The sequence below is a fragment of the Arvicanthis niloticus genome, chromosome 26, assembly GCF_011762505.2.
Source record: "Arvicanthis niloticus isolate mArvNil1 chromosome 26, mArvNil1.pat.X, whole genome shotgun sequence".
Classification (NCBI taxonomy): domain Eukaryota; kingdom Metazoa; phylum Chordata; class Mammalia; order Rodentia; family Muridae; genus Arvicanthis; species Arvicanthis niloticus.
The window spans coordinates 7,912,173-7,938,958 of record NC_133434.1 but is presented as its reverse complement, the minus strand read 5'-3'; the positions used below and the strand labels follow the sequence as shown (position 1 = coordinate 7,938,958).

The following is a 26,786-nucleotide window of genomic DNA, read 5'->3' as shown; positions in this document are numbered from 1 at the left end:
AAGCAAAGAGGAGAAGGGGGCATGGGATAGAAGTTTTCTAGGGAGGGGATATGGAGAAAAGGGACGGCATCTGAAATGTAAATAAAATATTCAATAAAAATAAATAAAAAAGTATAACTAAGAAATTAGTGAAGTTTTGTACAGATAAACCCAGGCAATATTTTATCTTCTGTCCTAGCACCTATAATAAATCATGAGTTCCTTATTAGTGACTTTTGGATATATATATATATATAGATATATATATATATCCAAATAATAATGGCTTCTGCTTCCTAGACCAGTTCATCATAATGTTGGCTGGAACCAGTAAGAAGGTCTAAAAGCTTATAAGAAATGAAATTCTACTAAGATTTCTTGTTAAAATATTAGTTTTAATATTGGTGACATCTGTATATAAATCATTACCACCAATATATAAAGTTTGATAATAAAAAGTAATGAATCAACTGGGAAATAACATTTGCTTCTCTTTTCCATAGTTTGTTCCATGAGAGTTGGAAATCCTTGGAGACTGTGCTGCCATGATATTTGGAGCTGGCTTACATAAGTCCAGAGTACACCTTCAGAGAACAAGAGGCAGAACTGGTCAGGAGATTGTGAAAGGTGAGAATTTTGCTAACTCCAGAGCTGAAGAAGCACTTGGAGATGTCAGCTTATCATTAGATAAATGTGAAAAATAGCTCTGAGACTGAAATCTTGTTCTCTCCTCAGTGATGACTGTTGGGTGCTTCGCACTTGAGACAGCCTACATCAGTATTAGTGATTTTGCAAGTGGCAAGTAAAATTTGGTGCTGAGACTTTTGGAAAGAAGTAGACTGATGGTATCCATCCAGAAATATGATTAAATGTGATTAAAAGTGATGAAATGAGCCACTGTGAAGAGTCAGGAAATAGTCCCAATTATCTTTATTAATTCAATATTTCAGAAAGCAATGTTAAAAGCTTATAGAATGTACCTTTTTAGTATCTTTAAGGGTATTTCCGTCAATTATAATGAAACAGAGATTGTTTACATGTTTTAAATTTGAAAGGAGATTTAAAAAAAAAACAGTAAACCTTTATGGGAAAATTGAGAGGACAAGTTGGAATAGTTCTCTCCTCATCTCTGAATGAAAATACTATATGCAGGGAATCAGCTTCCAAGCTTTCATATTTTAATTAGTATTTATGTAGTTAAATGTCTCAAACGCAAACCATAAAACCCTTTTTTATTTTGCTTCCTTAGAATATATTAAAATCTCAACACATCACCATATTACTTAAGAAAATTAATTTCTGGATGATTTTTATTCTGTCAATGTCCTTCTTTAAAAGGAGGCATCTACCATTGACTTAATTACCCAGATGCCACACATCCATGTATATCAGTACTTCCTACTTCTTGAACACATACATAATGGTGTTATTACTACAACATAATAGGATGAGTAGTTGAGAGATATTTCTAACAGGAACAAACAGGCTTATCCAACATCAAAGACAACACTCAATAGCTCAGCACATTCTGAATCTTTCCTAATGTTCTCATTGCATGTCTTTAAATTGTAATGTTTATTGCATAATTACATAAATCATTATCACACTATGGCCACTGCATATTTATAATTGATGTCTTAGATGTGCATTTCCGATGTATCATTCAAGGATATATGGGCTTCACTGAGTAAGAATTTATGCCTTGATGTTTTCATATGGATTTTATCAAATCACTTACCTTGGATGTGAAGAAATATATTTTCATATCAAAACGAATATACTAATAGTTAGACTGTAAAATTTTAAAGAATTTTGTTGATATGTGGATCCATTTCTTTAGTTCTTTTTATCTTCTATGGATGAAGCTGTAGTAAGTTGGAAGGCAGGCTGGTCATAAAGAGCAAACCTTACCATGAGAAATGGGTGATGTCCAGCTCAATTTTAATTCAAAAAGGAAAAGTGTTCATAATGTTTGACTCCTTACAGCCCCTTTATTTGCTGTTTCTGTTATGACAACTGTAATGAAAGTAATTAATCTCAATTACAAGATTAGACTTTGTCTTCTATGTTACAGAATTTATAACCCCATTAAACTAGCTTTAGTTAGGGACCTAATTTGAAAACAACTATGTTCCATTATAACATAGTTGGTATTTTTAATTTATCCTGGTAAATATTTGGGTATTATAAAGTATTTTACAAGCAAAAGCAAATTTCAGAGAATCAACTATAGTAAATCTATATATATCAAAATACATTGATAGTAAAAATATTTTTTTAAATGTAAAATACATAAAAATAATTAGTGTTATATATTTGAATTGAATACAGGTAATGGAAATTTTTTTCATTGTAATTTTATTCAAATATTTTGCTCATTGTGTGTCATTACTATGAATAATGGTACATTTATGTAGTTAGGATAAATTCATCAGGATATGATAATATGCAATTCTATTACATGTTTTATTGCCTTATTCTCCCAGTTTTATTTTGTCAGTAAGTCTTATGATCTGTTTAGAGCCTAATTTTAAATACTGCATGCTGTTATGATAGATTTAGGTTGTGAGATTTTTAAAGGAGAATGAATGTTTACTTTACATTTCGCTGCTGCAGTGACCTAAGGTCTTTGTCATTTCCTTTGTATTTCAGGAATATTTTGAGAGAGGGGGAGGTAGGGAGGGAGAAAAAGAGAGGGGAACAAAAGAGAGAGGGGTTGCAGAAAGATGTCATAAACTTTTCTTGAAATTTAATATTAGATTGATTGTACATAATCTAATGACTCCCAAATGCAAAACTATTTAGATGTCTTATAGTTTTACAGTTTTGTTCTTAATATGTTAGTCATTTTAGGTCTCTACATGCTACCTGAAAATATTTATATTCATCTAGTTTGTCATAGGTTAGGAGCTCTATATTAAATACATTTTGAGAGATGAATGATAATTTTGAGAATATTTTAATAGTTGTAAAAGCTTCCAGCTATCTACAATAAAGCATAACTTTAAATATTATGTTTGAAGAGGAGCTAATGGCATCGGCTTTAATGTAACTGAGTACAGAATGTGGAAAGGTGATATAATATTAAAAGTCAGTGAGCCTAGAAATAGAAGCAAAATATTTATAGCTGTGCAGTTGGTCTTGATAAAAGCTAAAAATTAAACTGGAGCTGTTCTGTGGAGATTCAGTTCTCTCATGGGGATAATGCTAAGAATATAAACAGAAATTATAATAATTTCTGCTTTACTTCATCAGCATGTTTACATGTTTGCATTAGTAACCTCTTATTAATGTTCCAGTCATCTTAGGGGACTTTCATGTATAACAGTATTGAAAAATAAGTAAATTAATACACATTGCACATTTATATGTATTTTACATCTGATTGAAAAGTAACCATATGCATTACTCTCTTAGAAATTAAGGCACTAACTGGGCAAACAAGATGACTCAGATGATAAATGCACTTGCCACTCAATCCTGTTGACCTTGATTCTATCCTCAAAATCTATATGGTGGAAGGAGAAACAGGTTCTCCAAAGTTATTCTCTGGCCTTCACCTGTGTGCCACAGCATACACTTGTGAACACACACATCATAAAACAAACACATAATAGTAATAATAATAACAACAACAATAGTGACAGCATTTTTAAAAGACGTTAAAGCACCTGCCAATAGTGTATGTACATGCTGAATATTCAAGAAGAAAGCTTTGTTTTGAAGATGATATATATAGAGTTTCCAGATTCCATTATTTGTAACCTTTAAGATGCATAATTTTTAAACATCAGGTTATATTGTTTTTTTACTCTAAATTCTGAAATGATCCAAAGCAGATGAAGGTTGCTTTAATTCTTAAATGCCATGTCTTGGTGCCTTAAGTGACATAATTTTATATGTGACACTTACTAGTTGGATTATATGGTAAACCTATCTATAAGTATGTGAGATTTTATTTCTTTAACACATAGTGTATTTAAAAGCACTACTGTGGTGTGTTCTTCTCTCATTAAGCTTTTCTTCAAGTTCTCTCAGGTCTACATAAAAGCTTCAGTATATGAGATTTATGTGTATTTTAGTAGATTGAATTTGGTACTAACTTGCTCATATTTCATGTCATTTGTATTTCATTTTTTATTTTAGAAATACCATTGAAATATGTTTTATTATAAGAGCACACAATAACAATAAAGGCATGCAGAATTCATATCTTGACATCCAATGACTACTAAATATAAAGCTTTCACTGAGGCCCTTACAAAGGACAAAGGAGGCTTAAATCTATACAGCAGCAAAAAGAAAATGTGTCCTAGCTTAGGGAGAAAATGTGTGACTCAAGTTTGAAAAATTAAAGTAAGAATAAGTTAACCAGAATATATAGTGTAGGTATTACTGTGCTTTGCTTAATAGGTACTGAAACACCATTCACAAAGTCATTGTGCATATGGAATATCTATACAATATAATTAAAAGATAAACCAAGATATATACAAATATATACAGTCTTTATTTTGGGATGCTATAATCTTTAGCATGCTTTGATAATGTTTTTGAAAAGTTTAAAAACAACAGATTTTTGTTCTGACAATAGTGTCAGTTATGGGTTTTATCCTGGGGCAAGAAAATGGTTCAATGCTTCCATGACGTTCATGACCCCATTGTACCAGTGAGATTGTCTTCCTGTCTAGATGTTAATGTTGCTCACAGGGTTCAGAGCTGGATGAGATTGTTGAGCACATTTTTTTTCTAGTAGTGTCCAGAGTGGCTTCAGGCACTATGAAAGCTAACTATTAGTGATGAAACACCCACGCCAAGACAGATTTGTTGATATTTTCACACCCTGTGATTCAAGTACAGCATGTCTTCAGCAACAAGGTCATACCTTTGAGCTCTGTAACCAATAACATTGAGAAAAGCCTTTTAGTTTTGCAGGAGTTGATGGCACCCCATCTACCAACAACTCCATACAAATAGTCCATTTACCCAAGATGGTGGATGGATACAAGTAAACAATGTCCTCCAGACACAAGGGAACAGCTGTACATTTGAACTCACAGGGATTATGAAAATATACAAAATTCTTATGTAAGCTCAATCCAGACCATATCTCTATATGGACAATCAAGGCCAGCATGCATTTTCTCTTCTAGCTAAGAAGCTACTGGTAACTGATGGATGCTGGGAGACGGAGTTTCATTTTCTTTAAGAATATTGCCCCTGATTTTCTTTAAGAATGTTGCAAGCTCAATCCAGACCATATCTCTGTTTGGACAGGTGAGGCCCCATGCATTTCCTCCTGTAGCTAAGAAGCTACTGGTAATTGATGGGTACTGGGAGAGGGAGTTTCATTTCCTTTAAGCATGTTGCCCCTGATAAGTCAACCATACATTTGTAGAAGGCCATGTATCTTAAAGTAGATGGGTAGCACAGACTGGGCAGGATGGTTTAAAAATGAGGACACAGATTGGGCTGGATATAGGGAGATTTCAGAGAGGGGCTGAATACTACCAAAATACATTATATAAAATTCTTGAAGAACTAATTAAAAAATAAAATAAAAAATTGATCAAATACAGTCACAAAAATATCCCTGTAATGCAATAATTTATAATGTTTAAGAATAGATTCAATAAATATGATAATATAATGACACATTTAAGAGAAGAGAACCTTTAAAAAGCATGGAATTTATAAAGTTTCCATGTGTCTGGAATGATGAAAAACATATGAAATATTTTTAATGGGATATATTGATAAACTTGATATATAAATGACTGTGAGACATAGTTAAAGAAGTTTAATGAGATACTTGTAGCAAATTACAATGCTAAAGTAAATACATTTTAAAGTACTGCCTGAAGCTTTATTTAAAAAATTAAGTAGTATCTCATGGTGTGGCACAGGCCTAAGTCTATGCAATCAGGACTTCCAGCCCCCCTCACTATTTTGCAAACATTTTAAGATGTTTTTTATTGGAAATTTTCTTTATTTACATTTCAAATGTTATCCCCTTTCCCAGTCCCCCCCCCAGCCCCCCCCATCCCATCTCCCCTTAACCTTCTTCTTTGAAGGTCTTTCCCCAGTGACTTACCTATGCACTTCTGCCTCGCTGCCCTGGCATTCCCCTACAATGGGGTATCAAGCCATTTAAGTAATAAGCTTATCTGCTCTAGGCCAGATGGACTGTAGACTGAGACTTTGTCTCAAAAAACAATAATGGGTAAAGATAATTATATAGGAACATAAAGAAAAGTAACATGAGAAATAAAATACAAAATATAACTTGGACAATTTCTATAATTATGCAAGAATATTTATTGATTAACCAAGGTGAATAACTTCTAGAATGGACAGTCAGAAAAATTACTCATACTTTACTGATATAAGGTCCAAAAAGACAAACCACTGGTTAAAACAATCTACACACACATGTGCGCACATGTGCACACACACACACACACACACACACACACACACACACACACAAAGGATATCATTACAAAAATACAAAGAGTTTGATCATTGTTATAGTTTTTCAAATGTGTTGCTATTTCTTCTTCAGAAAAACTAATATGAATATTCATATACAATAAATTAATTTGACTGCTAAAATTTTCACAAGTAGTTAAAACTACATACGTCTATATTGCATATTTTCAAATATTAGTTGGAAAAATTATTTTATAGCTATTCCAGCAATATAATGCTTTTAAAATATATGTTATTGCTTACTTGTGTGATTTATTCCCTTATAAATACTAATTTAGATTCTATTTCATTAAAAATGTATAATTGAATATTTGAGCTGTTTCCTAGTTACGCTTTAATAAATAAATTAAACAAATAAATCTTTTAGAATGTTTTTTTACAAAATTTATGTTACCAATTATCCTGGATAAAAACTGAAAAATGTATAATTTGGAGTTCATAGAAGATATATTTTCACCCTTACACTACGTTGTCAAGGTAGATTTGCAATGTTTCATGATTTTAGATTTTACAGCACTACCAAGTGATATGTGATGAGTTTACCTAGTCTTCATCCATATTTGGCATTACTGTAACTATTCAAAAGCCATTCTAATGTACTTGTATGAAAGTCTTTCATTTTTATTTCATTGGTGTTTAATCACAATGAGTATATGATCACACACATATTTATTTTTCACATATTGACTTTGTATGCATCTTATTTTATAAGGTTTATGTTTCATTAATGTATTTATTTTACTTTAGAAAATTGTTATCTTTATGGTATCACTTATAGAAATATTTTATGTTTTTCATAGAAGCCCTTATAGAAATATTTTATGTTTTTCATAGAAGCCCTTTGACAGATGTATTTATTCACTGTGGGGTTGTGACCACACTTTTATCCATTTAAGCTTTAAATTATTTTTATCATTTCTTTGACAGTTTCATAAACATCTTTTGATCCTATTCAATCTCCAATCCCAACTCTTCTCAGGTCCATGCTCCTTCCCTTCCCATGCAACTTTGTGTCCAGTTGTTATTGTTTTCACACCAGTGCCAATTTTTTCCCTCCATATATTCATGGATATATGATTTCTCTCTGTTGTATGGTCAACTTGTCCAGTACTACACCTTGAGAGAAAACTGAGTTTCTCAGTAGTTATAGAGTGCCAAAGACTCCTCATTAGGTGTGAAATCTATGTGGAACTCCCTGTTCCATGCTGGCACTTTGTCTGCTTTGGCTGACACAGATCCAGTGCATGCTGTCACAATCACTGTAAGTCTTAGGAGCAACTGCTCCACTGTGCCCTGATACTCTTCTTTCCTGTAGTTATCCATCACTTCTTGATCTCTCATATTTCTTAATCTAAGCACAGTGACTCCTGAGCCATTGGAGAAGGATTGTAGTTTTAAATTTAGATGATGCACAAATTAATTTTCCCCAATCTTTTTTATACCATTTTAATTACATGCAAGTATTAAAGTCAGTTCTAGGTTGAGGAACTAGCTAATACAAATAGATGCAAATACTCAGGGAACAAGCAAGATAATAAACACAAATAGTCAAAGAACAAGCAAGGCAATAAACAAAGTCCCATGATCACTCCCGAGATCACTGTTTCTAAGGGCTTATCAGAATGACCAAAATATCTGAGCCTACTTCCCTGCCCTAGCCCAAAGTTATTTTCATGCCTGAAGGCTACTTCTTTGTTCAAGCTTAATATTTAGATTCCTGCCTGAAATTACTTCTTTGTTCTAGCATAATGTCAAATTCCTGCCTGAAGCCCATTTTCTTGCCTTTAGGTGATGTCTGATTCCTGCCAAGCAGCCCTCAAAACAAGGTTGAATCCATCTAAGGTCATTCTGACAAGAATGCCTTCCTTACAGTCATGGAATATGCATTATCAAAAGCAATGCACTTCTGTCTTAGGTTGGTAAGGCTCTGTGCAGAATCTTACCCATCCTTGGCTTGACACTGTTAAATTACTAACACTGTCTGGAGGTCCATTTTCAGTTTCAAGTCATGTACGTTGAGTGCCAACATGTTGATGATGTTAAAGACAAGCTTTAACATAATGAGCAGGAATAAAAGTATTCCTAGGACGAAAAAAAAAAAAGAGCATGATCAAGCTATTTATGCCATTCTTAAAACCTAATCAAAATGTAAATAATGACCTCAGTCTTTGTACAATTTTATCATCAGTATCTGCAGCATCAAAGCTTGGCAAAGCAGAATTCTTTGAATTTATAATCTCACTATGCAAAGTTAAAACATCCAGAGAGGTTTCAGAATTATGCCAAATACACTGCAAGTTTCTTTAAACCTTTTCGTAATTATAATGACTATCACTATTAATTATAGAAGTAACATATCCATTGAAATTTGGCATGGCACTTGAGATGGCTTGTTACTCTTACACTCTGAACCTTTCTCCAATAATTTGAATAGGATAAAGAGCATCAATCTGTTGTTTGAAACACCTCTCTAATTCCTCTTGAATACTCAGCACATTAGTAATTTTTTTTTTTTTTTTTTTTTGCTAAAGGATTAACGAAAGTAGCTGTCTTAACTTCTTGTGTCAAAGCAATTACAGAAGAAGTGGTGCTAGCTATTAATGTAATTAAAATTGTTATATCAGCAATAATCAAGCCCACTCCCCTCTTGCTTCTGCTTAAAGCCTGACTCACTTCTTCCAGTACCTGCAAGCTTTTTTCAGAAGACTAAGGTTCTGTATTTTTCAGGGCAATAATACAAAAGCTTGTTGATAGACCACCATACCAGACATGCCAGGTTTCAACACACTAACACAATTAGAAAATGTACAATCAATGCAACTTACATGAAATACTGTAGAAGAAATAAAAGTAATTTTAACTTGACTATTAAAAGAACCTTAACACATGTACTAACACTTGTTTTGAATTCAGATCCAGTCCCAACTTTATCTCTTGCTAACATAACATCATAAAGAACTACAGCTAACTTCCAAATATGTCTCTGAAAATGTCTAGAACCAGTCTTCCAAATGAAGACTCTTTTTTCCAATATTGGAGTGTTTTTTAGATGAATCCATGATTGAGTCCGAATAACTGGTCACATTTAAGAAAAATACAAAAGTCACTATAATATGGAAAATAATAATAAAGTCACTTTAACAGCCTTATGATTTATTTTACTCCTTCAGGATCTGAATGGATGACATGACAGCAGGAAACCATTGCAAAGTGACTGAGTTCTTTTTGGCTGGGCTCTCAGAGAAACCAGAACTCCAGCTGCCCCTCTTCTTCCTCTTCATAGGAATCTATGTGATCACTGTAGCAGGGAACCTGGGCATGATTATACTGATTGGGCTCAGTTCCCACCTGCACACACCTATGTATTATTTTCTCAGCAGTCTGTCCTTTATTGACTTCTGCCAGTCCACTGTTGTTACCCCTAAAATGCTGGTGAATTTTGTGACAGAGAAGAACCTCATCTCCTACTCTGGATGCATGACTCAGCTCTACTTCTTTCTCATTTTTGCAATTGCAGAGTGTTACATTTTAGCTGCAATGGCATATGACCGCTATGTTGCCATCTGTAACCCCTTGCTTTACAATGTAACCATGTCTTATCAAATTTACGTTTCCCTGATTTCAGGAGTTTATATTATTGGTGTGATATGTGCATCAGCTCACACAGGCTTCATGGTTAGAATTCAATTCTGCAATTTAGATGTGATCAATCACTATTTCTGTGATCTTCTTCCTCTCTTGAAGCTTGCATGCTCTAATACCTATATCAATGAAATGCTGATTTTGTTTTTTGGGACGCTGAACATCTTTGTCCCAATCCTGACCATTATTACTTCCTACATCTTCATCATTGCCAGCATCCTTCGTATTCGCTCCACTGAGGGCAGGTCCAAAGCCTTCAGTACCTGCAGTTCCCACATCTTGGCTGTTGCTGTCTTCTTTGGGTCTTTAGCATTCATGTACCTTCAGCCATCATCAGTCAGCTCCTTGGACCAAGGGAAAGTGTCCTCTGTGTTTTACACCATTCTTGTGCCCATGCTGAACCCCTTGATCTACAGCCTGAGGAATAAGGATGTCACTGTTGCCTTGAAAAAATTAATTGAAAGAAAAACATTTATGTAGTTAGAAATAATGTGAGTATTAAGTATTAGAGCAAGGTTTTTTATAAACACATAGTTTGAATTGATATTATTTATTTTAATCTACTTGTTAATTTTATTACTCATCTTCTAGGACATGTTCATAATTTTTAGTATTATAAATTTGAATTTCAGTTTTCTATACACATATTACCCCATATTGTTTCACAGTCAACAATGTTAACAAATAGTAAAAATGACATGTTTCTATATTCTGGTGTTCAATTGGCCATCATATTGTGTGTGTGTGTGTGTGTGTGTGTGTGTGTGTGTGTGTATTCATATTGTATAAACATTCATCTAAAAAAAACAAACTTAATTGCAACAAAATGATATTTTTTGAATTATTTTAATTCATTTTTGAGAATGTCATATTTAAGACCTGTAATTACACCATTCCTCTTATCTGTCTTTAACCTGTCCCGTGTTTCTTCTGCTTTTTTCTCAAATTAAATGACTCTGCCTCTGTCTTTCTCTTTGTCTCTGTTTTATCATTTGTCTGTTTCTCTGTCTGTCTGTCTGTCTGTCTGTCTGTCTTTTTCTCTCACTCTACAGAGTAGAGGGCTGATCAATAGCAGATCTGTTCTTACCAATTTTTAATTGCCCGGAGATTTTTATCCAAGAGTGATGTCCCCTGAAATTTCCCCTGTCCATATTGGTATGCTAACTGTTTTCATTTTTGGTTCTTCTTTCAGGAACTATATTGCAGTGATGCTACTTTCCTGGCATCCATAGATGACACACTATCACTGCAGACTTTCTTGTCCTTGCTCTTAGAACATTCTTACATCATCCTCCAACATGTTCCCAGAGCCTGAGGTGGAGTGGTTGTATTGTAGGAGAAGAAAGTGTGGCTCTTCATTCCACCATCAGTTGTTCAGTAGTGGTGTGTGTGTATGTGTGTGTGTGTGTGTGTGTATGTGTAGCTCTAGCTTTTCTGGAACTCATCTTGTTGATTTCGTTGGCCTTGAACTCAGAGAGATCCATCTGCCTCTGCTTTCCAAGCTCTGGGATTAAAGGTGTGTACCATCATTATCTGACTTTAAATCTGTTTTAATATCAGTTCGTATTAATATCCTAAGAAAATTTCTTTGAATTATTACTATTCATACTATTTCTGAGAATGACATACTAATTTGTCCTTTCCCTTTCTTACCTCTGAATTCTACCATATACTTCTTTTTTTCTCTCCTTTGAATTCATAAACTATATTTCATTAATTTTTATTGCATGCATGACTGTCCTCTTAGAAGCTCCATCCAGCATGTGACTGAAACATATGCAGAGACCCAGAAACAATCATTGGAAAGAGCTTGGGGGACTCTTAGTGAAGAGTTCTGGGAATGACTTAGGAGTCTGAATGGGGATAGGAACTCCATAACAAGGCCAACATAGTTAACTAACCTGGGCCCTTGAGTGCTCTCAGAGGCTGAACCACAAACCTAGGAGCACATACAGGCTTGACCTAATCCCGCCACTCATATGGAGCAGATATGCAGCTCTATCTTCATGCTGGTGCCCGAGCAACTTGAGCAGGGGTGGTCCCTAAAGCTGTGACCTCTCTGTGGAATCTGTTACCCTGGTTGGGCTGCCTTGTCTGGCCTCAGTGGGAGAGGATGTACCTAGCACTGCAGAAACATGATGTACCAAGATGGAAGGATACCCATAGGGCCCTCCATGCTCTCAGAGGGGAAGGGGCAGAAATTGAAGAGAGGGATTCTGTGAGGAGCAGACTGATGGGGGAGGCAGCCACTGGGGTTTAAAGTGAATAAACTAACTAATTAATTAATGGAAAAAAATAAAATAAGTATTGAGATCATCTCTGAGTTCCTGTAACTGTGAGATAAAATCCAAGGTAGTTACCTATAACATTCAACAATTCCATGCAATAAATTATTTATTAAAATTAGCTTACACCATCTATCCTATTCTTTTATTCTGTTAGATAAGTAAATATTGAGTGGTATAAAATTTTTATATGTACATTCTGATTGCTAAAAGTATTCACTGTGTTTTTTTTTAATTGACTTCAATAAAGGAATCATACTTACTTAAAAGGTACTTTGAAATGTCTACTTTTATCTGAAAATTAAAAAATTTTTATCTGTAAAGATTATTTTTTCCTCTCATGTATTATGTAGAGAAAGCCAATGTAATGAAATGTAAAGGTTCACTCAACAAGCATACTTTTTGCTTGTTTCTTTCAGAAAAACCATAATATTTAGAAAATTACTTAGAGAAATCATAGTATTTTGTATATAATACTGAATCACACAGTAGGTATAAACTCTGGGAAAGGCTACTGAAGTGTGTCAGAGGAATAAATTGTGATATATTTTGTGTACTTATTTGAAGTTTCAATTTTAAAATATATATGTATACAATTACAACTGATATATTAAACATTCTCTTTTCTCAAACATACAATTCATTGATTTTTAGTCCACTTGTAATATTCATATGTCATCCTAATTCTAGTTCTAGAAAATATTCATCACAATCTCAAGAGAAACCCTGGACCCATTCCCAGCAATATACTAGGATTTTAGTTTCCTTAGCAATTGCTGGGTACTAGTTGTTTTTTGTTTCTATGTACACACACACACACACACACACACACACACACACATATATATATATATATATATATATATATATATATATATATATATCATATCAATGAACCCTACAGTATGTGTCCACCACTCCACTTCTGTGTAATTTGTTTTCTTTTGCATGCACAATTTTTTTTCAAGCAAAAAGTAAGCAAGGAAGTCTGGCCTTCCTTACTCATTGTAGCATAACCTCCATTCCAGGGATATATGAAGTAGAGCTTTATATTTAACGATTGTATAAACAGTTAGTAGTTTTTTTCTTTCTTTGGTTTTAAGCTTGTTTCCTTGTTTGTAACAATTTCAAGTATTTACTCTTTGATCATTCTTACAAGGTGTGTGTGTGTGTTTGTGTGTGTGTGTCTATATACCTTTCATTCTTGTGAATATGTACCTAGCATTGAATGCTCTAGGGTGTATGATAAATTCATCTCATATTTTACAGAATTACCATACCACTTTTCTCAAAAATTCTTTAATGTGAGGTGCCCTGCCACATCTAAAATATCTACAAGACTCATTGCTCATAGAACATTGAAGAAGAGGGAAACAAAGATTTTAAGAGCCAGAGGACTAGGTTGTTGTCTATAAAATAATCTTTTCTATATTCAACAGGAAAAAAATCAGAGAAGATTTAGAACAATATAATATACATCATAATTTTTGTATCATGTGCTACTTACTATTAATGAATGTAAAATATGAATGAGATAGGCAAAGTAACCAGTTTTTAATAGATCATTTGATACATGATATAGTTGAAAATTATAGGTGAAAATAGAGAATAGCATCTCATAGTTATATGAATTAAAAAACTGTCTGATTTTCATATGTAAGTTATTAATGTATTATTTTTAGTCTTGTATATGCAATTTTGTCTTCAGAATAACATTGTACCCAAATTTGGGCAATACAAAATAAGAAATTGGTAGGATATGTGTTAGAAATAATGTTTTTATTTTTCCCATGTGGGGAAAGCATGGTACATACTCTATAATCTCAATTACCCATGTGTATGTATGCTTGCACGATTTAGACAACACATCAAACTGTTCTTGCCTTCTTGTGTTTTGTTTTCTGTAATACACATGTTAAAAATATTAAAAAATAAATGAAAGCTTCATATAAAAACTTAAATAAAAAAACTGAGTGAATACAGAATTTAATTGTAACTTTGACAGTACATCTATCTAGAGGCCCACTGAATTATTTTGTTTTCTATGAAATTTCTTAAAATAAAAGACAACAACAGAAATGGAGGAAATTTTAAAAATTCATCAGATCCTACTACAAAAACTGAAAAATCTAGATAAAATGGATGGTTTTCTAGACAGATACCACATGCCAAAGTTAAATCAAGAGCAAGTAAACTATCTAAACAGGCCCATATCCCCTAAGGAAATAGAAGAAGTCATTAAAAGTTTCTCAACCAAAAAAAGGCCAGGGCCAGGTAGATTTAGAGCAGAATTCTACCAGACTAGCAAGGAAGACCTGATACAAATATTCCTCAAACTATTCCATAAAATAGAAACAGAAGGAATACTACCTAATTCATTTTATAAAGCCACAACTTCTCTGATCCTAAACCACACAAGGACCCAACCAAAAACAACAACAAAAAGAAAAAAAAAAACCCAAATCCAAAAAACAACAAAACAAAACAAAAAAAAACCCCAAAACTCACAAAAAACCTTCAAACCAGTCTCACTTATGAATATTGATGCAAAAATATTTGATAAAATTCTTGCAGACCGAATACAAGAATACATCAAAACCATTGTTCACCACAATCAAGTAGGCTTCATCCCAGGAATGCAAGGTTGGTTCAATATGCAAAAAATCCATTAACATAATCCACTATATCAACATAGTCAAAGAAAAAAATCACAGGGTCCTCTCTGTATATGCAAAAAAGTATTTGAGAAAATACAAAGTATTGGAAAGATCAGGAATTCAAAGCCCATATCTAAACATAATAAAAGCAATTTACTGGAAAACAACAACCAATATCAAGTTAAATGGAGACATACTTGGAGAAATCCCACTAAAATTGGGGAGAAGACAACGATGTCCGCTCTCTTCATAACTATTCAATATAGTACTTAAAGTACTAGCTAGAACAATAAGACAACAAAAGAGATCAAGTGAATACAAATTGACAAAGAAGAAATAAAGGTATTATTATTTGCAGATGATAGGATAGTATATACAAGTGACCCCAAAAATTCTACCAGAGAAATGATAAACAACTTCACCAAAATGGCCGGATATAAAATTAACTCAAATAAATCAGTAGCCTTCCTTTATATAAATGATAAACATGCTGAGAAAGAAATTAGGAAGTAACTTCTTCACAATAGTCACAAATAATATAAAATATCTTGGAATAACTTTAACCAAACAAGTGAAAGATTTGTATGACAATAACTTCAAGTCTCTCAAGTAAGAAAATGAAGAAGATCTCAGAAGATGAAAAGATCTCCCATGTTCATGGATTGGCAAAATTAACATAGTAAAAATGGCCATCCTACAAAAGGCAATTTACAGATTCAACGTGATTCCCCATCAAAATTCCAACACAATTATTTAAAGACATGGAAAGAGCTATTCACAATTTCATCTGGAAAGGCAAAAAACCCAGAATAGTGAATACAATTCTTAACAATAAAAGAATGGCTCTGGGAATCACCATCCCTGACCTCATCTCTACTACAGAGCAATAGTGATAAAAATCATGTGGTACTGGTACAGAGACAGGCAGCTGGAATTGAAGACCCAGAAATAAAACCACACACTTATGCACACTTGGTCTTTGGAAAAAAACACCAAAAATATACAATGGAAAAGAAGAAAACATCTTCAATAAATGGTGTTGGTTTAACTGGCTGTCTGTATGTAGAAAATGTTAAATAGACTCATATTTGACACCCTACACAAAGCTCAAATCCAAGTGGACCTAGGACTTTAAGATAAAACCAGATACACTCAATCTAATAGAGATATGGTGGGAAAGAGCCTTGAACTCATTGTCACAGGGGGAAATTTCCTAAGCAGAACTCCAATGGCTCATGCTCTAAGATCAAAAATTGATAAATGGGACCTCGAGAAATTGGAAAGCTTCTGTAAGGCAAAGGACATAGTCAATAAGACAAATTGGCAACCTACAGATTGGGAAAAATTTTCCACTAACCCCACATCTGATACAGGGCTAATATCCAAAAATATATAAAGAATTCAAGAAGCTAACCACCCAAAACCCAAACAACCTAATCAAAAAATGGAACACAGAACTAACCAAGAATTCATAACAGAGGAGTCTTGTATGGCTGAGAAAGACCTAAAGAAATGTTCAAAGTCCTTAGTGATCAGAGAAATGCAAATCAAAAGAACATTGAGATTCCACTTTATACCAATCAGAATAGCTAAGATCAAAACCTCAAGCAACAGCACATGTTGGCAAGGATGTGGAGAAAAGTAACACTCTTTCATTGCTGGTGGGATTGCAAACTTGTACAAGCAGTCTGGAAATCAATCTGGAGGTTCCTCAGAGAATTGGAAATAAATCTGACTGAAGACCACCAGAAATACCACTCTTGGGAATATATCCAAAAGATGCCCCACCCGGCCACAGGGGCATGTGCTCTTCTGTTTATAGCAGCCTTATTTGTGATACCCAGAAGCTGGAAACAACACAGATGCCCCACAAGAGAAGAATGGATACAGAAAATATGGTTCATTTACACAGTGAAATACTACTCAGCTCTTAAAAATGAGGATATCCTAAGTGTTGCAGGCAAATGGATAGAACTAGAAAATATCCCGAGTGAGGCAACTCATACCCAAAAGGTTTGATATATACTCAATAATAAGTGTAATAATGAGTATGTTCACTAATAAGTGGATATTAGCCAAAAAAAAGTACAGAATTCCCAATTTACAGTTCACAGAATTCATAAAGATCAACAAGCTGAAGGGCTTGGCCAAGCCAGGATGCCTCAGTTGCACTTGGCAGAAAGAAGAAAGCAACCACAAGGAGGGAGGGAGGTACCTAGGAGGGAAAGTGGACAGGGGTGTGGGGAACCTGGTCTGGTATTGGATGAGGTAAAAGGACTGAAGCCCTAATAGCCAGGAGAAAGAATGGAACAGGGAACTTCGGGAGGTACGAAGTTGGGGGAACACTCCAGGATGTACCAGGAAACTTCGAGGTGAAAGACTCTCAGGACTCAAAGGGTGGGACCCTGGATGAAATGTCCTACAGTGGGGAGAGGAAACTTGTAGAGCCCAATTCCAGCAGAAAGACAGGGCATCAAGTGAGGAATGGGGTTGCTATCTCATAGTCAAAACTCTGACCCATACTTGTCACTGTCTGATAGAACTGCAGGGATGGAAATGACGAATAGCCTGAGAAAAAGAAGCTCCACAGACAGGCCTACAGTGAGATCCAGATCAAGGGAAAGCCCAAGGCCTGACACTATTAGTGAGGCTATAGAGCACTCACAAAAAGCCGAATTAGTGAAAAGTTGCAGGAAGCTGAGGAGGTGGGCGACCCTGTAGGAGGACCAGCAGTCTCAACTTACCTGGACTCCAAGATTTCTAAAACACTGGATCACCAACCAGGCAGCATACACCAGCTGATATGAGGTCTCCAACACATATACAGCAGAGGACTGCCAGGTCTGGGTTCAGGTAGAGAAGGTGCACCTAACCCCCAAGAGACTGGAGGCCCCAGGGAGTTTAGAGGTCTGGTCCAGTGGGGGGCATTGGAGCATCTTCTTGGAGACAAGGGATGGGAGGAGGTATTGGATGTGGAATAGTCAAAGGGTGGATGGGGGCAGATAAAATCTGGAGTTATTAAAAAAACTGAAAGCAGGAAACAGTGAACACATCTCACTCCTCTTTTGATGAAATAAGTTTCTCTAGTAAGTAGCTCTAGTAGCTTTTGGCATCCGCCTTGACTGCCACCCCCATTCTCCACCTCTCCTCTCCTAGTTTTTCCTTATTTGTCTTACTTGCCACTTTTTCTGAATTGTTTAAACTACCTAAGTTATTATAATGTTGGAGGGGGAGAAAGATGCTTTTATTCAATTCTTGGGTAAAATTTAACTAGTAAAATGATTTTGTACCCTCATAATATCTAAGTCCATTTGGTACATGACAATGAAAGTTACAAAGTTCAGATCTTTTAGTTGTTTACACTGATTTTTAATTTTTTGAAAGAAATATTTTTTAAAAATCCCTTTAATGTATATCTTTTAGGTTTCAGGAATATTGTAGTGCTTCTAACATACATTTATGATATATATATATATTTTATAAAGAACTAGAAATCTTATTACCAGGCTATTATAAACACTTGAGAACCACTGGAGAATATAGAGTAATTCTGATTATTGATTTCTCCAGAGATGAACCTTTGAGGGATGAGACTCTATAGGGAAATAACACTTGCTATTCTTTTTATAACCAATCTCTTGTTTCTGTGGCCAGCATATAAAGTGTTTATATTAACCAACTGTGTAGAATAACAAATGATTTTGAGAACTAACTTTAAAGTATAGTATCTCAATAGATAATTCAGTGTACTCTGTTCCTCACCTGTTCAAGGCCATTTTCTCTTCTAGGGTAAAGGAGAAGATAAGCAACCAACATCGAGCCGTCTGTGAAGGAGAGGTATGTTCAGATACAAGTCCTTAGCTCATAAAATCTTAGTCTTTCCTACTTCCTTCTACACTCCCTTGTTAATAGACATATGTGACATATATTATCTCTCAAGACCCATTTTCATTCCACAGTCTTCACATTCTTTTTAAAATACAATTTGATAATAGAGTTAAGATTTGTTCCAACTTAAAATTGTTTTGGGGAATTTCATACATGAGTACTCTGTATTTACCTCATTTCAAACATTCCATCTCTCCTTCTCTATAACTTCTTTAAATCTCTCTCCCAACTTTTCTCAAATTATTTACTTCTTTAACTATTGCTACATACGCATGCATATATAGTATATATTGCATCTATATGTGTGTATTTTTATGTATGTATGTAATGTATGTTATGCATGTATGTATATACACCAAGAACATCATGTGTCCTCTCAGTGTTGCTCATATGTACATTTGTTTGAACTAACCAGTTGGGATTGGATAGCTGCCATTATTTGAGTAAGACTGGCCCCTATAAACTCATATATTAGAATATTTGAATACCAGTTGGCAGACTATTTGTAAGGATTAGGAGTTATAACATTTTTTGGAAGAAGTGTGGCCTTGTTGGTGGGGTTGTATCATTGAGGATGGGTTTTGTGACTTCCAAAGCAAATGCCAGCCATAGTCTCACTACTTTTTATCATATTGCAGATCAGGTTGTAGGTTTCAGCTACCACACCCATGACACAAGAGCATGGTTGCCTGTATACCTGCCTGCTCCAACATTCCCTATCATAATGAACATGAAGTAAGTCTCTGTAACTCTAATCAAGTCCCCAACTCAATGCTTGCATCAGTAACTTGAATTGGCCAGGCATTTTTTCACAGAAATGTTCCAGAAATTTTCTTCTTCTATGGGTATGGTATCGTCATTTACCCCATTACTTGACAATATGTCAAGTCTATTGAATCCAATTAAGACCTAGACTGCTTGATTTCCACAGCTCCCCTAAGCATTCTCCCAGTCCTTACTATATAAATCACAACAAACACTTCTGTGAATGCTAATTTAAATTCAGGCAGTAGGAAGGTTTCACAGTTAGTTAGTTAACTTAGCTTGTTGAATAATTTTTAATTCATATATTTAAGACATGCTGTTAATTACTACAAATGTAACTTAATGTGAAAAAAATAATAAATACAAAGTTAAGTAGTTGCTGACGCTAAACATAGGAAGGATTAAATGAACATAAAATATACCAGCTCTTCTGTGTATATATTATGACTTTTAGCTTAGTGTTTTATAGGATTCCTAACTGTGATCCTGATTCTTTCTTCTCTTGGACCTTTTTTCTCTGTTGTTCTGTATTGTTCTACATCAGTCTTGTACTTTTTGTTTTATTGTCTCTGTTTGACTTAGTTGTATTTAAAAGATAAAATAAATGAATGAAACCTAGTCAGTATGGTAAAGTTTAACTGAACTGTCATGTACTCTTGCTGGGAGAAGTAAAATTTTTTTTTTTTGTTGTTGTTTTTTTTTTTTTTTTTTGTTTTTGTTTTTTTTTTTTTTGTTTTTTTTTTTTTATAAAGTGACACTGGGTATATAAACTCCAGGATAGATCTCATGATCAGCAGTAAGTGACCAACTTATGTGAATGACACCATTTTTTGTGGTTTAGTTTTTATTTGGTTACAGTATAGTAGTTTTATTAGTAGGTATGCTTTTTTCCTCTTTTCTTTTCTTGTTTTTTGGGGGACTTTGTAGTTGTATTGGGTTTTTTGGTCTATTCCAAAGAACTTAGGTTATGTGGGTAAGGAGAGAGAGAGAGGATCTCAAAAGATTTGGGGAAGGAGAGGAATATGCTCAAATCTTTTTGAATTTGAAAATTGTTTTAAATAATAAAAATACTTTAATTTTTGTTTGAGTTTTTAAATGGTGCTTATTTGCAAGACTAATATTGCTTTTTATTGTATTGTTTTTTAGATTTTACAAAAAAATATAATGTTTTAAAAATTATTGAACAAAAACACAGACCTTACTTTTAAGTAGAACAACAAATTTATGTTTAACAAGTTAAGGAGATATGAGTAAAACTTAAAAACAATTACAACTTATAGCTATGACAATTTAATGTACTTTCTTGAAATAATCATGTCATATGGAACTTTGGCCAAAAAGAAAGGAAGTTTTATGCATATGATTCTCTTGAATACTTTTGTTGATACCATCCCCTCAGTCAGGAAGAGCGTCATAGTGGTTGCGGTCTTCAGTACATATAAATACTAAACATGTTTTTCTTCCTATGCCCATCTACCCTGTAGAATTCAAAGGAGCAAATTATATTGTATTCCTTATTTTTCTCTCCTATATTCTTAACACTTTAAAATGTCCATCTTAACAGCCTAACAATATCTTTATGAATCATTATCAGAAAATAAACATACTATTTCTAATAAATGTCATAGCAATTTCTTACTTGATATTACCCAAAGTACTGCTATAACACTGTTCTGAAGACAAAATTACACATACAGAACTAAAAAAAAAAAACACATTAAAACCTGACATGAAAATTAGATAGTTTTTGAATTCATGTTTTTCTCTATTTTCATCTATATTTTGTCACTATACCATGTAACAAATGATCTATTAAAAACTGGTTACTTCAGCGATCTCATTCATATTTTATTTTAGGTATTTTTTCCCTATAAGAGAAATTACACTGATTGAAAAAATATTAACTGATCTGCAGGACACTTTACTGTGATAGGCAAGACATAATAGGAAAAAGTCTGCACAGATGCACTTATATAAATTGTCTGGAGAATATTTGTTGAGAAGAATTATCTCAATGAGCTGGAGAATAAATAATTGTTGTGAAACATCAGGAGAAGATACATAATATACATGTTCAATGAATTCATAGTCTGTAGTGTTTCCAGTAAATCAATTCTTCATCTTTGTATCTTCATGAATATATTCCATGTAGTGTCATGCTGAAAGTTTAAAATATGGGATTATATAACTCAAACAATTTGATGGTAAATATATCAAATATTTGTTCCAAAAACCAAGATTAGCAAGAGACACAAATTGTTACAAGCAAACTTGGGAGGGTGATAAATATTTTGATTATATTGCTAGTACTGCTGATAAGAGGATCATTTTCAATGTCTAAACAAATAAATTTATTTATGTTAAATATATGTGGATTCTTGAATCTGGATTTATTGGTAAGAAAAAAAAACCAATTCTTTTTCATTAAACTTTTTTGTTATTTTGTTTATGATTGATTTACTAAGGACCAGCCTCCAATTGGAGAAGGATTTTGAGGAAAGGGTGTCTGGGAGCAGCGAAACAAAGGACATGATGTCAAACCATGGGTACAAGCTGATGACCTATATTCAGCTCAAGATAGTTTTACAGAGTTCTTTCTGTTCTGCTTTTTCTGAAGTTCTTTAGACAGCTCTCCCCCATTCTCTCTCTCTCTCTCTCTCTCTCTCTCTCTCTCTCTCTCTCTCTCTCTCTCTCTTTGAGTGTGTGTTTGTGTGTGTGTATGTGTGTCTGTTCTGTTCCACAGCGTTCTCAAAGCCGTTCTCCCTTGATATTTTAAAAAAACCTTTCTGGATAGTTCATTCCTTGCAAATCACCCACCCTCCTTTTTTCTAAATTCCCTTTTTAATGAATCCATTACCAGAACCTCTTGATTCTTAGGAGACAGCAAGCACACACATTTTTTTTTTAAACATTGCCAAAGAACTCACAGATTTGTCTGCCTTTGTTAAGCACAGACTGTAAAATAGCTGGGTAGGACCCTAACCTGAACGTACCACTTATACAACAACTGGGCCTGGAAATAAATTCCCTCTGTCCAAGGCTGTTTTTTGAACTCAGGAATCTGTCTGCCTTTGTAAGCATAAACAAAAATCTTAGCTGGATTCGATCTCCTGTGATCACCACTTCCTAAATTTTTTTTTTTTATCTCTTTCCTTAGTAACTTTCTGACAACTTGGATTACAGTACAGCTGTTTTTGTTCTATTAGATTCATGAACTTATTTGTATTGCATTCTTATATTTTACAGAGTTAAGAAATTATTTATTTTTTGAATTCACATTTTAAGAGTTCTGTTCCATATCTTTAAGGGCTGTCCTGAAGGTCCCAGCATTTAACATTTTGCTAAGACATTAGCCACACCTTTACCTCTTAGACTTGTGCTGTCTCTAAACACTGATATTGACCAGAATTACATTCCTTTAAGGAGAAGCATGAAAATATGTACATTATTACATAAACAAGCATGACACTCACAGCAACCATTGATACTCATGGAGGCCTATGCTTTGTAGGCCTTGTCCCAGGGCCAGGAACCATGTCATTTTGTCCCTACCAAGGCCATGTTGGACTTAGCATTCATTAATATTTAAGTAGCAAATGACAAAGGGAAGCTAAGAGATGTAATGCAAAGCAAGTTTTGAGAAAGGCTCCAGGAAGAAGAACAAAGGCATACAAACATTTAGGTGACACAAGAAGAGCTGAACAGAATTAAAAATGTTAGAACTGGGCTGCAGAAAAAGTTAATGACATGAAATTGGTCAAAGCTCACAAGCATTGATGTAACATAATTGAGAAACATATAATACAGCTTCTGTGATGGAGACTAATATTTATAGGGCTGGCTTTTTGAAGGACACGAAACATAATTAAAACAGCATTAGTAATAAACAGACTCAGAGAAGTAGAAAGATGTGTCCTGGTCTAATCTTTTTGATGTGACATAATAGCACAGGAAGTTAATATACAGTGAGTGATCAGAACTATATGTATCTTGTCATAATTTTCTGAAGGCTGAGAAGGTCAAGACCAAAAGCCCATACCAAATAAAGTCCCTTTTTCTACATACTGATATGGTAGAAGGCTGAAGGGCAAAAGGAATTCAAAAGACAGTTGTAAAGAAAGAACCTAAGTAAGCCATGTGTTAGGCTCCCACACCTGTGGTACCTAACTCATTCTTAGTAACATTGATGAAACAGTCAGATAACCTAAGCTCCCATAAAGAATGGTTCAGCTTCTTCAATATGTTGTAGTAGGTGCTAAGTTTCCCAAATTTCCATTTTGAAAAGCACATTTTGTCACAGTATGTGGTCTTCAGCTTTCATAGTAGAGGTGTATTTGAGAGAAGCATTAAAATAGAAATGATATCTTCTTTAAATAAACCTAGTTAGGAAAACACAAAGTCTGTTCTTACCAGATAAGGAACTGCTTTACAGGAACCAAGTTAACAGTATCCACGTATAGTCATTATGAAGCTTTTCCTTATGGTTTAGAATAATTGGTGCAGAATGAGTACAGCTCTGCTTTGTGTGGAACAGGCAACTACAACTGCTGAATCAAATGAAAACAATGGTCAAAAGAGAACTCCACAATATCTCTTGGGTTTGTTGATGATTTCTGAATCTTCAACACCTTCACATCTATGCTGTGATTTCCTTGTTCTTATCATACCTAGATATACTAATTATATTTAATAGTTCTCTTTAGCCAATTTTGGATTTCTAATATATGATCAATTATATTTATGTACTAGTAGATGTTTTAATTTCTTGATTTCTAATCTACTGGCTTTTTTCACTTTTGTGTGTGTGTCTAATTTCCCCACACATTATCTAGAGTTAAATGGAAGTGGAAGACAATTTTCCTATACATTATTTTAGTATAAAATCTTCAAATCTTCACTATCAACTGAAATTATGACTATAAATCTTTTGTGGAAATTTTTACTTTATTACATTTAAAAAATTTTATACTGAAAGAGACATGGGATAAACAAGTCATGAGAAATTATTGAAGCACTCAATTAAGGTCCTAGAATGATTTGAAGCAAACTGAAACATGGAAGCAAGTGGGAACCAATAAAAACAATTTTTACATTAAGGTCACAAGTATGTAACATATGAATGATTATATTTGCATATGTCCTTTCTCCAGGACTGCAAAACCTCTGACTGATCAAATGAAAATGAGGATGGCAAATGACTGCAGATAATCTGAAAATATTTGAATTCTTTCAAAATTCATTGAGTGATAGGAGAATGGAAAATCAAATTTTTTCTTCTTGATACTTTTCTTTTACATATACTTTCCAGAAGACCATGGAAGAAGTAAATCAGACCTCAGTGGCTGAGTTCATCCTCGCTGGTTTAACAGAAAATCCAGAGCTCCAACTGCCTCTATTCCTTATCTTCCTAGCAGTCTATTCATTTACAGTTGTTGGAAACCTAGGTATGATCATCTTGATTCTGTTTAGTTTTCAGTTACATACACCCATGTATTATTTACTCAGCAGTCTGTCCTTTATTGACTGCTGTCAGTCCACTGTCATTATTCCAAAAATGCTGTTGAACTTTGTGACAGAGAAGAATGTCATTCCATATCCAGAATGCATAGCTCAGTTCTATTTCTTCTGTGCTTTTGTTGTTGCAGAATGTCACATGTTAGCTGCAATGGCATATGACCGTTATGTGGCTATATCTAACCCTTTGCTTTACTATGTAAACATGTCCTATCAAGTCTGTTTATTGATGGTAGCTGTGGTGTTTGGTGTTGCTTTAATCAGTGCTACAGCTCACACTATATTTCTGCTAAGAGTGTTTTTCTGTAAGGCTAATAAAATTAACCACTACTTTTGTGATCTTTTCCCATTACTTGAGCTCTCTTGCTCTAGTACATTTATCAATGAAGTATTAGCACTCTCCTTAAGTGCATTTAATATTATTGTACCAGCCGTTATCATTGTTAGTTCTTACATCTTCATCATTGTCAGCATCCTGCACATTCAGTCCTCTGGGGGCAGAGTCAAGGCCTTCAGTACCTGCAGCTCCCACATCGTGGCTGTTGCTGTCTTCTTTGGTTCTACAGCATTCATGTACCTACAGCCATCTTCAGTCAGCTCCATGGACCAAGGAAAAGTGTCATCTGTGTTTTATACCATTGTTGTGCCTATGTTGAATCCCATGATTTACAGCCTAAGAAATAAAGATGTCAAAGTTGCCCTTAAAAAGTTACTACAAAAGATATAACCTCAGAGAAAACAATAGATTTTCTTGGCAATTACTGCAGTGTGTGGAAGAATATGCTCTATAAACAGTATTTGATAACATTAGATATGATATTATTAGTTGTACATTTTTATTTAGGAAAAATGTACCAAAGTAGGAAAGGATTCTCAGATTCCTATCCATGGAGTAATGTTATTTTCTGGTAAAACCTGTCTTCACTTACAAATAGTCACCTATATCCCCACCCCCAAATATACTTTAACACCTTTGTCTGGTTGGTTGTACTTACATATATGAACACTGTTCTATTAGGCAAGCCTCAGAATATTAAGTTTGGAATAAAATGTCTTCTGTATTCTTTCATCATCTCAATGTTTACAGATGTCTTTTTTGATTAATATGCAAATTATTCAAAAATATTTTTCTTTCTTGTGTAAGTGAAGCAATTGAAATAAACAATGCTATCCTAGAGGGTTCACTGAACCTAGAGCAGTAGCACTCCCCTTCGGCCCCTCTCCTGGATCTGAGGCCTGGTGCAGACCGCTGACCGGTTTGCTCCTGTGGACACCAGATTTCTCCCGAGACATTCTAGAGGGTCCAGAGAACCCAGAGCAGTAGGTAAGAAGATCCACACACTGCCCTAAGCCCATAGCTGGGTGTGGGGAGAGCTCAGATTCCAGAAGACAGCCAAAGCCCGCCCCTGCGGAATAGCACTCCCCTTCCACCCCTCTCCTGAATCTGAGGCCTGGGCAGACCCCCACCTGGTCTGCTCCTGTGTGGACACTAGATTCCTCCCAAGACATCCTAGAAGGTCCACTGAACCCAGAGCAGCAGAGGTACAACTGAACCCAGAGAGGC

General features: G+C 34.4%; 2 protein-coding genes across 3 annotated transcripts; both read left to right on the top strand.

Moving 5' to 3' along the window:
* The first annotated feature begins 568 nt into the window (after positions 1 to 568).
* LOC143439018 (olfactory receptor 8G18-like) lies at positions 569 to 12,671 on the top strand. 2 transcript variants are annotated; one of them, XM_076924732.1, is made up of 3 exons: positions 574 to 606; positions 5,133 to 5,256; positions 9,642 to 12,671. In XM_076924732.1, the coding sequence occupies exon 3, from the start codon at positions 9,649 to 9,651 to the stop codon at positions 10,591 to 10,593; it is 945 nt and encodes a 314-aa protein (XP_076780847.1). In that variant the 5' UTR covers positions 574 to 606; positions 5,133 to 5,256; positions 9,642 to 9,648; the 3' UTR covers positions 10,594 to 12,671. The 2 variants fall into 2 exon arrangements, with proteins under 2 accessions (XP_076780846.1, XP_076780847.1); XM_076924731.1 differs by lacking the exon at positions 5,133 to 5,256 and having other exon boundaries at positions 569 to 606.
* A 6,098-nt stretch (positions 12,672 to 18,769) lies between these two features.
* LOC143438834 (olfactory receptor 8G50-like) lies at positions 18,770 to 26,185 on the top strand. The gene is made up of 2 exons (XM_076924518.1): positions 18,770 to 18,892; positions 24,859 to 26,185. Exon 2 carries the CDS (start codon positions 25,023 to 25,025, stop codon positions 25,947 to 25,949), a length of 927 nt encoding a protein of 308 aa, XP_076780633.1. The 5' UTR covers positions 18,770 to 18,892; positions 24,859 to 25,022; the 3' UTR covers positions 25,950 to 26,185.
* Positions 26,186 to 26,786: the final 601 nt, after the last annotated feature.

Excerpts from the sequence above, each read along its gene's own strand:
- LOC143439018 (XM_076924731.1), top strand. The coding sequence starts at position 9,649 with ATGGATGACATGACAGCAGGAAACCATTGCAAAGTGACTGAGTTCTTT.
- LOC143438834 (XM_076924518.1), top strand. The coding sequence starts at position 25,023 with ATGGAAGAAGTAAATCAGACCTCAGTGGCTGAGTTCATCCTCGCTGGT.